Raw genomic sequence first — 12611 nt, forward strand, 5'->3', positions numbered from 1 at the left:
CGCTAAATTATTTTGTTTCATTCACTGCGTCATATTTTAAGGTCCATTTAATCTTGTTATGTGCAGTGTCTCATCCAAAGCAGCCTTTATAACCAAACCATGACTGTCAGAGCTCTGATGAAATTTGCTGGTAATAAGCCTTCAAACATTGGCCTCTAAGGACTCTTAAGTGGTACTGGTGAAGCTCTGGATGATACTTTTTTGTCTCATATACTATTTATTCATGAAGTTTATCACTAAAAACTTGACATTGACATTATGTTTTTGATACTCTCTGCATGAAAAGATCTGGGTAATTTCAATTTCATACTACATAAGTCAATTACTACTTTTTAGACTCACAACAAACACCAAATCATCTCAGAGTCATTTTGTTGGCGTAAGATGCTACTTCTGTCTTAATTCCTTTTTTTTATTTTTTATTTCACAACAAATGAGTTTATGTAAGTGTAAAAACACAGTTCTTTTATCTGTGTGATTACTGTGATTGCTGAAGCATAATAAGAGGGGCGGAAAAAAAACATAGATAAAAAAGTTTTTAAGTAGTTCCATTAAAGAAGCTTTAAACAACTTTGTATATTTGTATATATTACAGCCCAGTTGCCAGAAGAAAAATTTGACATTGTACATTTCTGCTACCCACAAATACATTACATATGCATGTTTCATATGAATCACATTAACGTGGCTTAAGTAACATAGTATATGAGCTGACTTTGTCCTCAAGAGGTGGATGCAATGGTGGATGGTGTGATGCCTGCCAAGCTGCAGACCACTGCAGAGCACTGTTCAAGACCAACAAAAGACAAAAACAGTTCAGGGAGTCATTGCTGTGTCTCCAGCAGCTTTTTAGGCACCACATATGGGTGTTTTGCAAGCGGCAGTTCTCCCCCCTTGCTCCTCCACAGTGCCAATCTCTCACTCAAATATGGTTACTTCTGTCTCCAAAAACCAAGATAGTGTTGGATAAAATGCCGAGCTTGAGGCTTAAAAAACAAGTGGGTAATGTCAAATTGGCTACCCCTATTATTTTTACAGTCAATGGTGTTTTGTAGTGACCTGTTGTTGTTTTTCCTGCTGAGATAGTGCCAAAAGAAGTGGCTGTTTTTTGTTGTTTTTTTTGTACCAAGATGCTGCTTTTCCAGCCAAGACTTTGCACCCAAAACTGGATATTGTAAACTAAAACATGATCTTTTCCTAACCATAACCAAGTTGTTTGTTTGCCTAAACCTAACCACACATTCACCACATTGTTGTTGAAATTTTAAGTTGTAATGTTTTAGCTGCATAATCACATGCAAATGTAATGTATCGGTGGTTTGCAGAAACATACCAACGTTTATTCTGGTGAATGGGTTGTATGTAAAGCACATTGCCTTTATGCACATTAAACTCCGATACCTAAATTACAGTCCAGAAGTTATTTGTGGGCAGTATCAAATAAACTTCACAGTGGAATACTGTATTATCCAAATAAATGAAAAACTTACATAAACATAACGTCCCATCACTAGAAGAGCAAAGATGTGTGTGTTGACAAGCAAATCACTTTTTCTGCCTTTTGTATGATTGTTACTCTAAAATGTTGTGTATAATTTCTCTTTACAATTAACCCTTGAAATACTGAAGGCACTTTCAAAAGACAAGGTAAAACAAAATGTAAACCATACTTGGTGTTTCATTTTTACCTGTTTACTTCTGATTTAATCAACGTTATTATTTTTTCCTTTCATAAAATTAAAAAAAACAACAAAAAAAAACACTGAAAGCAAGGAAGATCCTGGGTAGATGGTGATTGGAAAAATGTTAAACAAAATTTAAATGATACTCTTTAAACTAAAAAGAAATCAGGTTTGAACTGAAATCAAACACTATTACTCAGTTTGTTTACAAGATTTTATTCATTGCTGATCGATGTGTAGAAAATGGATAGAAGGATGGAATACTAGACAACAAGCGACACAATCAGTGCAGAGCAGTTGAGTCATTTATCACTGAAATATATGACAATTTTCTCTTCACTTGAAAGTAAATGTAATAAATAAAGATATATGACTGCAATTAAGGATTTACTTTCAATATGTAGTAGCATTACAAATGGATTTTATATGGGCTGTCGAAACAAAACTCCTTTGCTTCACATCCACACATTGATAAAGTGGCTGCAGTGGGATCCAGACAGCCAGTGTAACCAAATGATCCTGCTGTTGACGGTGATTAAATGTAGAATTCATGTCTATAAGGATTCAATATTCAAATCCACCTAAATGGGTCAGAGTGCTGTCAACAAATAGAGATGAAAACCTTTTGAGAAGAATAGCAGTGGGGTGCTTCCCTGTACTGTTCATGGTTCTGGTTCAGTTTTCATTGAAGTGGGGAAAGGGGTCACTTTACTACAGTAGCTAAGGGGGAAACTAGGCCGTTCATTCATACATTATTGTGCATGATGAGCTGAGGGTTTTGCTTGTGGCAAAATGTCACAGAGCAGCAGAAACCCCTTAGGTTAGAAGGAAGGGGTCATTTCCATTTAAGACAAATATCTATGTCATACACATACTGAAAAAAAACATGCATGGGTGCACATTTGTGTCTACAGCCCAGTCACCTTAAAAAAATGTTGGCACTGTACGGTTCTGCAAGCCAGGCATACGTTACATTTGTAGGTTCCATGAGTAAAGTATCATATCATGTTTCTAAAGTGATGGGTGGCGTGGCACTGAGGTGAGACACCTGCCAAGCTGTAGACCACTGTTCAAGATTAATGAACAACAAACCCACTTGTTTTTTAGTGACTTAAAGCTACATCTTCCAGCAGACACACAATAATGTACAAATGTAACATATCCGTGGTTTGCAGGAACCGAAAATGCCAACTTTTATTCTGGTCACTGGTTTGGTGTCTACATACAGTACATATATTGAAAACAATAAAGGGTTTCACAAGACACATCATCCACATTTGAAGGAAAGCAGGAATGTTATGTGTCAAAAATAACGCGTAATACACGTATTTATGATTTTAAGATTACCTAATTAAAACAACAAAACTCAATAAAATAGATCTTACACAATTCCAGAGACTTGTAGTCCACATTTAAATCTCAGTCTTGTAACTACATGAGTGGAACTACAAGCAGCTTGTAAGTTTGCTAATATCAAATTCACATGGTCAGTATAGTTAATGTTCTTCTACAACATTTAAAATATAATTACTAATTTAGGTTGACTGTGTCTTCATCAAAAAAAGTAGTTTGTCAGCATAATCACCATCATATTTATTATTTACAAAAGTTGCACCAGCAATTTTTCATAGGGATAGCTTGATGGGGCCACTGAAAATCTTGTGGTGGCACACCATAACCAAAAGCCATAACTGAATTTCTGGAATTCTGTTATGCTGGTGAAGTAGGCTGACTCAAAACCGCGTCAATATGGAGAGTTAAGAAGTCACATACTGATATACTTTGTTTTTTTTTATTCATTTTGCAGTTAATATTACTAATCATAGATGTACTTAGACTAAATCGGTGCTAATTATAGCCTTAGCTTGTCTAGGGGATGCCACGGCACAAAAGGAGTATGGAGTATTTCTAAATAAAAAGTATTTGGATCATACAAAATCAACTTGAAGGTTACTTTTCAATGTCTCAGAGTCAATGCTAAACGTTGCAAGTGTCTTCTCATATTTGTACAATAATCTATATGATGAACGTCAGTTGAAAATGCTGTTAACATATTGGGCATTTGACAGAACATTAAAAATGCTTCATTAAGGATTATTTATTGTATTTTTTAAGGTCGTTCATCCATGTCCTGTGCTATTTAGCTGTGTGTGATTGTCGTAAATATATCGGTTGTGTATACTGAGCATCTTGTCTTATAGGAAAACTCCACCAATTTTCCATATGAAGGTCATTGTAATAGTCATGAGGACATAACATTTTGGCCAATCATGTGTCTTACTATGACTAAGAGCAAAAAAATGTAGTATTCATTCAGCAAATTATCTGAAATGAGGTTAAACACAGAGGGACAATCAGACTGCAGACATGAGTCCGGGGTGGTGAGGAGAGTATGAGGCCTTGTTAGGTTAGAGCCAGACAGGGTTGGAGCTTGTTTTTCCCCTTTCTGAGAGCACTCAGCTGCACATTATTCCCCACATGGTCCACAGGGAGATCAGGAGACCCACTTTCCCTTCAGTGTCCAATCACAAACACAGAGCAGTGACTAACTCAGAGCTGAGGAAGCTGAGGACCTGTGTGGTTAGCCTCATTACAGATGACCAGCACCGGTGAGAGTCAGTAGTGAGGCAGCATGGGGTGAGTGATGACTGAGTGGGGACAAAAGTGTAGGCAATGAATGAAAAATTGCTGAGAATAACATGAATTTTGATGGGATTCAGGTGGATTTGTGTGACTTCATGAGGAGCAAGTGTGATGAGCCAAAACTTTAAGGAGGACTGGCTCTAGTGGTGTGAGAAAATGATCTATGTTGCACTGTGACAGTTGATCTTTGTGATGTTGAGGATCAGATGCTGTGAAACATAACCAAAAAATGCAGAAAATGATTTATGTAATGTTTCCTATCAGAGTTTGCATTATTCATACAGGACACACAGGAAGGTGTGTTACTGTAACTCATACCCTCTTATGAAGCTGATGCTGTAGATTTGACCTCTGTACTCGTCACTGTATGTAGATTTTTCAGTTTTTGGGGGTAGGCAAGTGTAACTTGGGTGGTAAGAAAATGCACGGGTTTACTTTACAGATGAAAAATGAATCTACAGTAAGTATTGGTGGTAAAAGAGGGCAGCATCAAGCCCTTAGTTTAAGTTCAGTTTGATGGGGGTACAAGGGACAGAAGCAGTGCCACACTGACCATCACTACTGCATAAGCTACTTAAAGCTAATATGGATACTAGGGCTGCAAAATTCACCCTTTGCTTAGTCCTGCCACTCAAATGCAGACATGCCAATCGTAGTGTAGCATTGACCAGCTCCGACAAGGGGATTTTTTGCATTTTCAGACTAGTTTTGTGAATTCAAACTTCAAACTGAATGTTGTGTCTGGGGCACGTGTAATAGTGATACTCAGTACCCAAAGAGGTTAGAAGGAGATACACATTTCTTCCCCGTTCGACTTTCCCTTTATTTTATTGTCTTCAGTCTTGATGGCCAGGTAATATCACTTTTACACTGTGATCTGTATACTTAGGCTTTAGCTTCTAACTCTTTCTTACCTGTTTTTGCTGCTGAATGAATTTGACATCCTGGATACATCCCTCAAACACCTCTGCCTACTTCTCTTTGAAACTGCTTTTTCGTTTTTCCAAAAATTGCTTATAATTTTTCAGGGAGTACAGGTAGTTTCACTGTGGGCTCCATGCTTGCTCCGACAGCTTGATGGAACATTACACAGAGGTGGGGCTTAGCAAAGGATCAATTAATCAAATATTAGTCTCGATCACAATTTTTGCTTCTCAAAATTAAATGAACTATACCCATTGGTAGCTTTGTCACCTTCTACCTATGCCAATCCTCAATGCCTATGTGCAGTTTCACATAGATTGACCATGTCAGTGAGTAGAAAAATGTGGGACAGACAGAATGACTGACAGAATGACACACTGACAGTTTCCGTGGTTATGCACAGCATACCATACCATGACTTAGTCATACCAAAAATTAGAAAAAAAACCACCCAAAACATTGGGCCACAGGGGGAGCCACAGCGATCGGTCGCATTTTAGCCATTTTTAAGCATTTTTCTGTTGTTATAGCGCCACCCAGTTGCCAATTAGAGTTACATTTCTCCAGTCACCTTGAGGCATCCTGTTCTACATATCTACCAAGTTTAGTAAAAATTGATATGGCGGTTAGGCCTAGATAAGAAATTAGCTCTCTAGCGCCCCCATTTGTTTGATTGGGTCAATAATGGAGGGGTCCCCTCAGATTATGTGTGGTCATATGCCTACAAAGTTGTGTGGTGATCGGTGAAACCCTTGAGATGTTATACACCTTTATGTGATGAGCCACGCGCCCCGCAATATTCATTGCCTTATAGAAGCTCAGTTTTAGTAAGTTTTCCAACTTTTGCCAAGAGGGAACTTTAGATATTGGTCCCTAGATTATGTTCACCGAGTTTCATGCAGATCGGTTAAACTTCCTAGGCAGAGATCAATTTTAAGTGTTTTTCAAAAAATTCAATATGGCGAAAAATCTATACAACCGGAAGTTATGGGTTCTTGAGGCAAATTTGTTCCTCATGAGGAGAGGCATCTCTGTGCAAAGTTTCATGTCTCTACGACATACGGGGCATGAGATATGCCCATTCAAAGTTTGCAATTTCAATCTGTTGCTATAGCGCTCCCTTTGGCCAATTGACGTAATTTTGCTTCATTCGCATCCTCCCATGACCCTCTACCACTGTGCCAAATTTCACATGGATTGACCAAGTCAGTGAGGAGAAAAATGTGGAACAGACACACAGACACACCCACAGACAGAGTTTTCGTCATTATATAGTAAGATATGATCCAATGCAATATCGATGTTAAAAATGTGTGCGTGACTCTGAGAAAAATCCACTGCATGTCAAATCAAGCACTTCCTAGCCTAACCTTTACTGAATGTTGTGGATGTAGTCCAGAGTAGACTAAGAGAGTAAAAAACAAAAGAAAACAGACGGAATGCAGAAAGCTAGTCCCTCTATACAGATCATCATCCATTCTTTGGAAGTATTTCAGATTTAGACTGCATCAGATGTGTGTCTGTGCAACAAAGCAACACAACGAATGTGTTCAAACACCTGAAAAAATACTACAAACTGCAGTATGATGAATGCATGAAGGCTAAGAAGAATACACCAGGTAATGTGACACACGTTGCCTCAATGAATCCCCGTCCTTGTCCTGCGTTAGCTCAGACATCCAGTGATGCTGTACAGTGCATATCCATCCAGCTCTCATAGATGGACTGAAATGACCAATGCAGTTGCATTCCATTTGGCAAAACAGATGTGTGAAATTAACACTTAGGGCAGTTTGCAATGGAGTCTCCGCCTCCATAAATAATAAGCCAGAAGATAATTGAAGTCCTGAGCCTTATTATATCTTTTGTGGAAAAGAGCGGATTGGCCAATCTTAGTACTACAACTCCTTTCAACTCTACGAAGATGCATACAAGCTAGCTTTAGCAGCTGGAGCATTTTTAGTGCACAATACGTGTATTGTTAAAAGAAAAAGTATTAACATAATACAACAACAGCAACAACAACAACTTATGTAAATATTATATATATATTATATATCAAATAATGTGCAATGCATTAAATAAATAAAAAATAAACAATAGCAAACAGTTGCCTATTTACACATCCAGAGAAACTGAGAAACATAATAATTCCTTTGAAGTTGTGTTTTTGGCAAATGTAAGCACAATATTTACTCACTTGTAGCTCTGTTTTGGTCTCCACCATCTCTTGGGAAAAATATCTGTCTCTTTAGTTATTAAATAGTCCACTATGTTCACCAGCTAGTCGCTAATAGTGTCTGTCAGCTGTTTGGTGCGGAACAGATAAGTATACAGTGGATTTATCAAGCTGAAAACAGCCGCCTGCTGTGGCTATGAGAGTGGTGAGAATGAACCAACTGCTAAAGTTAGACTCATAAAACAACAACAAGCTGAACTACACTATACAGCTGATGAAAACTGCATTTGGTTAACCCCTACGAGTCACATACAACTGTTGATGTGATTGATATTGAAGGTAACATTATTGATTATAGGCTGCAGCTTGAATTTTTGCATCACATTTTGGCTTTTGTTGAATGACAGAGTTTTTTTGTACAGAGAATGGAGCTCAATAAGACATCATGTTTAGATTTGTTTCACTGATTACTTCCAGCATTATCATGTGCCATCATATCAGATTTTACAAACACAGCAGTGACAGTATTTTTACTTCTCTTAGACTGCACAAATCCACATCAAATGACTCAGTTTGCCTTTTCCTGGACTTTAACTTCTAAGTCTACTTGAGACTGGTATTCCCCCTCCCACCACCACCTCACCCGCTGATTTCACTTTGTGCGGGTTTGTTTCAGGTCAGTGGCAGTGACTTGGGGCAGGAATGCCAATGTGTGCTCACAGTCAGCAGCTAGTGCTAATGGCTGTGCTACACACATTAAACAGGGGGGAAAGCTGCTCTGAAAGTGACAGGGCAAAAATGTCACTGCGTACAACATTATGAGAAACATGGTCAGTGTCTATCAAACATACACAGCTCAGAGGGAAAACAGTTACAAAATCACAAGGCGAGACTGCACTGATACAGTGGAAGACATTTGGACAAATGTCAGCCATTTTGAAGCCTTATTAATATGTGGAAGTATGATATGGTTAAGGACAATGTGAAGTTGCACAAACAATCTCTGTGCAATGAATAATAAGAGAACAGAGCTTTGATGGTTGTGATGTACTTTTCTGTGAACATACTGCACACAGGAGTCTATTTACACTATGCAACATTCATGGTCTACTGTACATGATTTTTAGGCATTATTTAAAAAAAATTGCTTACATTTAATTTCAGTCAGATAATACCTGAAATCACACATTTAAGCTACTCTACTAATTTAACTCTAATAGCTCAAACAAATAAGTTCAATGTGAAAGAGGTCACTCAGATAATCCCACATAATTGTTTTAGCATCTTTTTTAGAATTGTTTTGCTTTTCCTGCCCAATACCCAACTGTCTTGATTAACTCTCACCGCTCCTATCACTGTTGTGTCCAGATAACCTGTGCTCATTCCGAGGGAGTAAAATATGGAAGCCTAGTCAGTGGCCCTTAGCCTCTGTTACCAAAACACAAGGCACACTACAGCATCTGTATGAGACGTACCGGGCTTTTAACTGAGTCCAATGTAATTTAATCTGTCCAGTTTTTAACCAGGTAATCTAGTCACTGGTATAGGTCATGTGAAATCAATGTCAGCAAGTGTAAAAGAACAGTTATTTTATTACAACCATAGTGAGTTTCCTACGTTTCCTTTGAAGATGGAAGTTTATTTTGAGAAACGTTGAAGCATTTAACGAGTGGAAATTGACACAGAAACTGACATGTCCAAACAGGATGCTAGAGGGATACAAAGAGTGTCACAGTTTGAAGCTTAGGGCCCTTGAACAAGCTGCCATATTTAAGAAATTGTGGAGTGATAGGTTGGTCCAGCTGCAGCAGGCAGCTGTTCTGATCAAAAAAGCTTTTATAAACCCACCAATCACTTCCACTTTCCTTCCTTCCTAAAGTTGCTTTCTATCTCCTGGAGCAATAAACTTTTGGCTAATTCTTTTGCCATAACAACATTCTAAGTTGATAATATGTCAGTAGAGTGCTTTGCATTTTGTTTCTGGTGCCCCCAAGTGGCCAAGAAATTAGCTTGTTAAAGCCAGTGTTCTAAGTTATGAGTGATCCTTCTGATGGCAAATTGCAGGGATTCTTTTTGAGTACATTCATTCTTAAAAAAAAAAAAAAAACTACTACAGACAGATAAACAATATAGGATGTTCATGACAGATAAACTGACTGTATTTCCAGGATTTGATGTTTTTTGAACATTTTATAAGTAGCTTGGCTTGTCCATTCAGTGGATGAGGTGTTTGTTAACAGCAGTTTTCAAATCATTATCAACCTTAAATTGTTTTCTGTCATCAGTCGACATTATGTAATTGGGTATGGATATGGAAAAGTCTAAACACTGTGGGTCAGGCCATTTCAGGGGCAGCTAATCCAATGAAGAAATGTTGAGACGTTCTTTAGAAGTGAAATGTCCCTATAACATGAGAACCTTCATCAACAGGTTTGTCAGCTTCACACTCCCTTGGTTCTATAACTTTGCATCCAATTAGCAACTCCATTACTGTTCTCACTGAGCTGGAAAAATTACATTGTACTGCAGACATTTGTAATTTCACCATTCAGTGTACACCTTGTCATAGGTGGTTACATAAAGACAAATTTGGTCAGTGATCCAAGTGTAAACAAAGGTGTTTCCGCATCATCAAAATATGTATGCATATATAAGTATTTATATATTTTAAATTGTGATCAGCTTAAAAAAAAAACACAGAAATCATCTAACTTTATATGAGAATATACAATGTAGTATACGGTCAAAAATTATTGGTTAACCTTTTATTGTTTTTTAAATGTTAACCCAAATTTTTTTATCAGTTTAATGAAGTCTTTGATTTTCCAGCACCCCTCCCATCCATTCAGCTACTCTGACCTATTTGCCTGTTCTCTTCTTGAACGCAGCATGGAGGAGACGGTGCGCACGCTACTACAGAACCAGGACTCTCTGGAGGGGCCCAAGGTGGACCCACTGGATCTCATGAAAGCGTACAAGGTACAACATATGTTTTAGTCCTTTGAAGTTATTTTGTTTCTATGACACTGATGTGATCTTAATGGTGTTTTTTGCCACTATCAGTTTGATCTGAGTCAAGTGAGATCTTGACTAGAAACTGAAAAACTTGTTCTGAAGCGGGAAAAAGGTCATATGATAATGTGAAACAGTAGTTTGAGCACCATTATTTTTACTAATGTCCTACAGAACTGTAATAAGAAAATATGTGAACAATTGATTTTTTTCACTTTTCATCATTCAGATTGTAGATATAACAATAACTTTAGAAAACCCTAGAGATGATTTGCCATTAGACATACTATTGATCTCACCTTGGAATGGATTTTCAAGTATTTTATAATGTGCTCTGTCAAGATTATGATATAAGTGGCAGGATTATTGTTTTTCATACAGGTTGTAATGTGTATCTATAAGACATTAAAAAATGGTATTTCTGGAGATTTTAAAGACTGACTTCTAGAGTGATGCATGATCTCAAAAACTGTAGATGTTACTGATCAATATTTAGCTATTTAAGTGTATAGGGTCAACCTGGTCCAACTCCCAAATTGTCAGATGCCAATGCTTAATCAGTGGCCCTCAGCATCAGACCCAGACCCACAGAGGCATACTTAAGCAGCGGTATGAGACACAACAGATGGTGGCATTTTTTGACTGACTACCTTGGGGCGGCTGTGGCTCTATGGACGACTGTGGCGTCTTGTGGTGGGAGGTAGAGTAGGTCATCCACAAATTCAAAGATCATTGGAAGATTAGGATTTAATCCCTGGCTCCTCCAGTCTGCATGCCGAAGCATCCTTGGGGAGAATACCGAACGCCAAATTACTCCCAATAGCTGTGCCATTGGTGCGTGAATGTCTAAAAAACTCAGTAGCAGGTGGCACCTTGTATACTAGCTTCGGCCACCAGTGTGTGAATGTGTGTCTGAATGGGTGATTGTGACTCATTGTGTAAAAGCTCTTTGAGTGATCAGAAGACTATAAAGGTGCTATACAAGTGCAAGTCTATAGATCCACTTACCATAAAGAGTGAGGAAGTCTGCATAGGTGCATGCATCAAACTCTGGTGTTCTTTGTGAATCCAAAAGTCAGTTGAGTTACTTGTCATGTGACATTAGCCTTTATTACATTAGTTACAAACGTGCTGTTTTAAGCCAAACCATGATGTGTTTCTCTCAACCCAACACATACTTTTGTTGCCTAAATCTAAGGAAGTAAACATAAAAACAACCTTTTTTACCTATATTGTAAGCTTATTTAGAAAAGACAGTATGCATTTACAGAAACTATACATTTTCTGTTAAAATGGAAGTTTATTTTGCATAGAGACAGTCCATGTAACAAGCGTAAATTGACATGCTGCCCCTGAATGTCCAAAAGTAACACAAGAGGAGTACCTAGCATGTCATATTTTGACATTTAAAGCCACTGATCAAGCGTCTGTAAGCGTCTGTTTACATAGTTAGCATTGCTTTAATTGTTATTAAAGAAAAATCATTTGTTTTGACATGACCTTATTACACTAGAAGAAAGAGCGCTTTCTTCAAAGCTTTTTAAGCAGTTTACAGAAGGTTAATGTTAAAAGGTTAATTGAAAATTCCAGTATGGCATTAAGGTTAGGGTTACAGGTCTGTGGGACCTGTCCCCAGATGGAGATGTGTCCTCACAATGTGACTACAAGAACAGGTTTTTGTCCCACACACTTCAGATGATCAACTCTGATGTAATTCATTATTTGTGCTGGTGTGGATAGTATGCAAAACATAAGAACTAATGAACCACATATATGTGGTTCATCATTTGGTATACCAAATACAAACAAGGCTCATAATTCACAATACTGATTAGTTGGTGGTAATATGTAACGCAGCCTTATTTATCTCCTATTGTTTTATGTTATCATTCATCTTCCTCTTTTTTAATAAAGGCCTTTTAATATTTTGGTGCAAATTACATCACAAGCTAATAAACACCCGGCAAACATCTCATCTCTAACCTCATGCAAACAAATATAAAAGATAAAACAGTAAAAAAAAAAACACCAACAGAAATAAAGAGCAGATATTAGAGAAGTTATTTTGTTATTTCAACACATCATGTGGTATTATATAAATGTGTAAAAAAAGAAAAGAAATAAAAAGAGATAAAGAATAGAGATGAATTATGTTAAAGGTGCAGTAAGCC

The 12611-nt window shown here is 37.5% G+C and overlaps 1 protein-coding gene across 3 annotated transcripts in view; it reads left to right on the forward strand.

The window, feature by feature from the left end:
• LOC117251514 (nck-associated protein 5-like) overlaps window positions 1-12611 on the forward strand; it is a 110821-nt gene that overhangs the window by 26900 nt on the left and 71310 nt on the right. For all 3 annotated transcript variants that reach the window (XM_033617903.2, XM_033617902.2, XM_033617901.2), the window contains exon 3: window positions 10317-10407. In XM_033617903.2, coding sequence (XP_033473794.2) covers window positions 10317-10407 — 91 coding nt within the window. The remainder of the gene's footprint in view (window positions 1-10316; window positions 10408-12611) is intronic.

This window comes from Epinephelus lanceolatus, chromosome 14 (assembly GCF_041903045.1).
Source record: "Epinephelus lanceolatus isolate andai-2023 chromosome 14, ASM4190304v1, whole genome shotgun sequence".
In the NCBI taxonomy this organism is placed as follows: Eukaryota; Metazoa; Chordata; class Actinopteri; order Perciformes; family Serranidae; genus Epinephelus; species Epinephelus lanceolatus.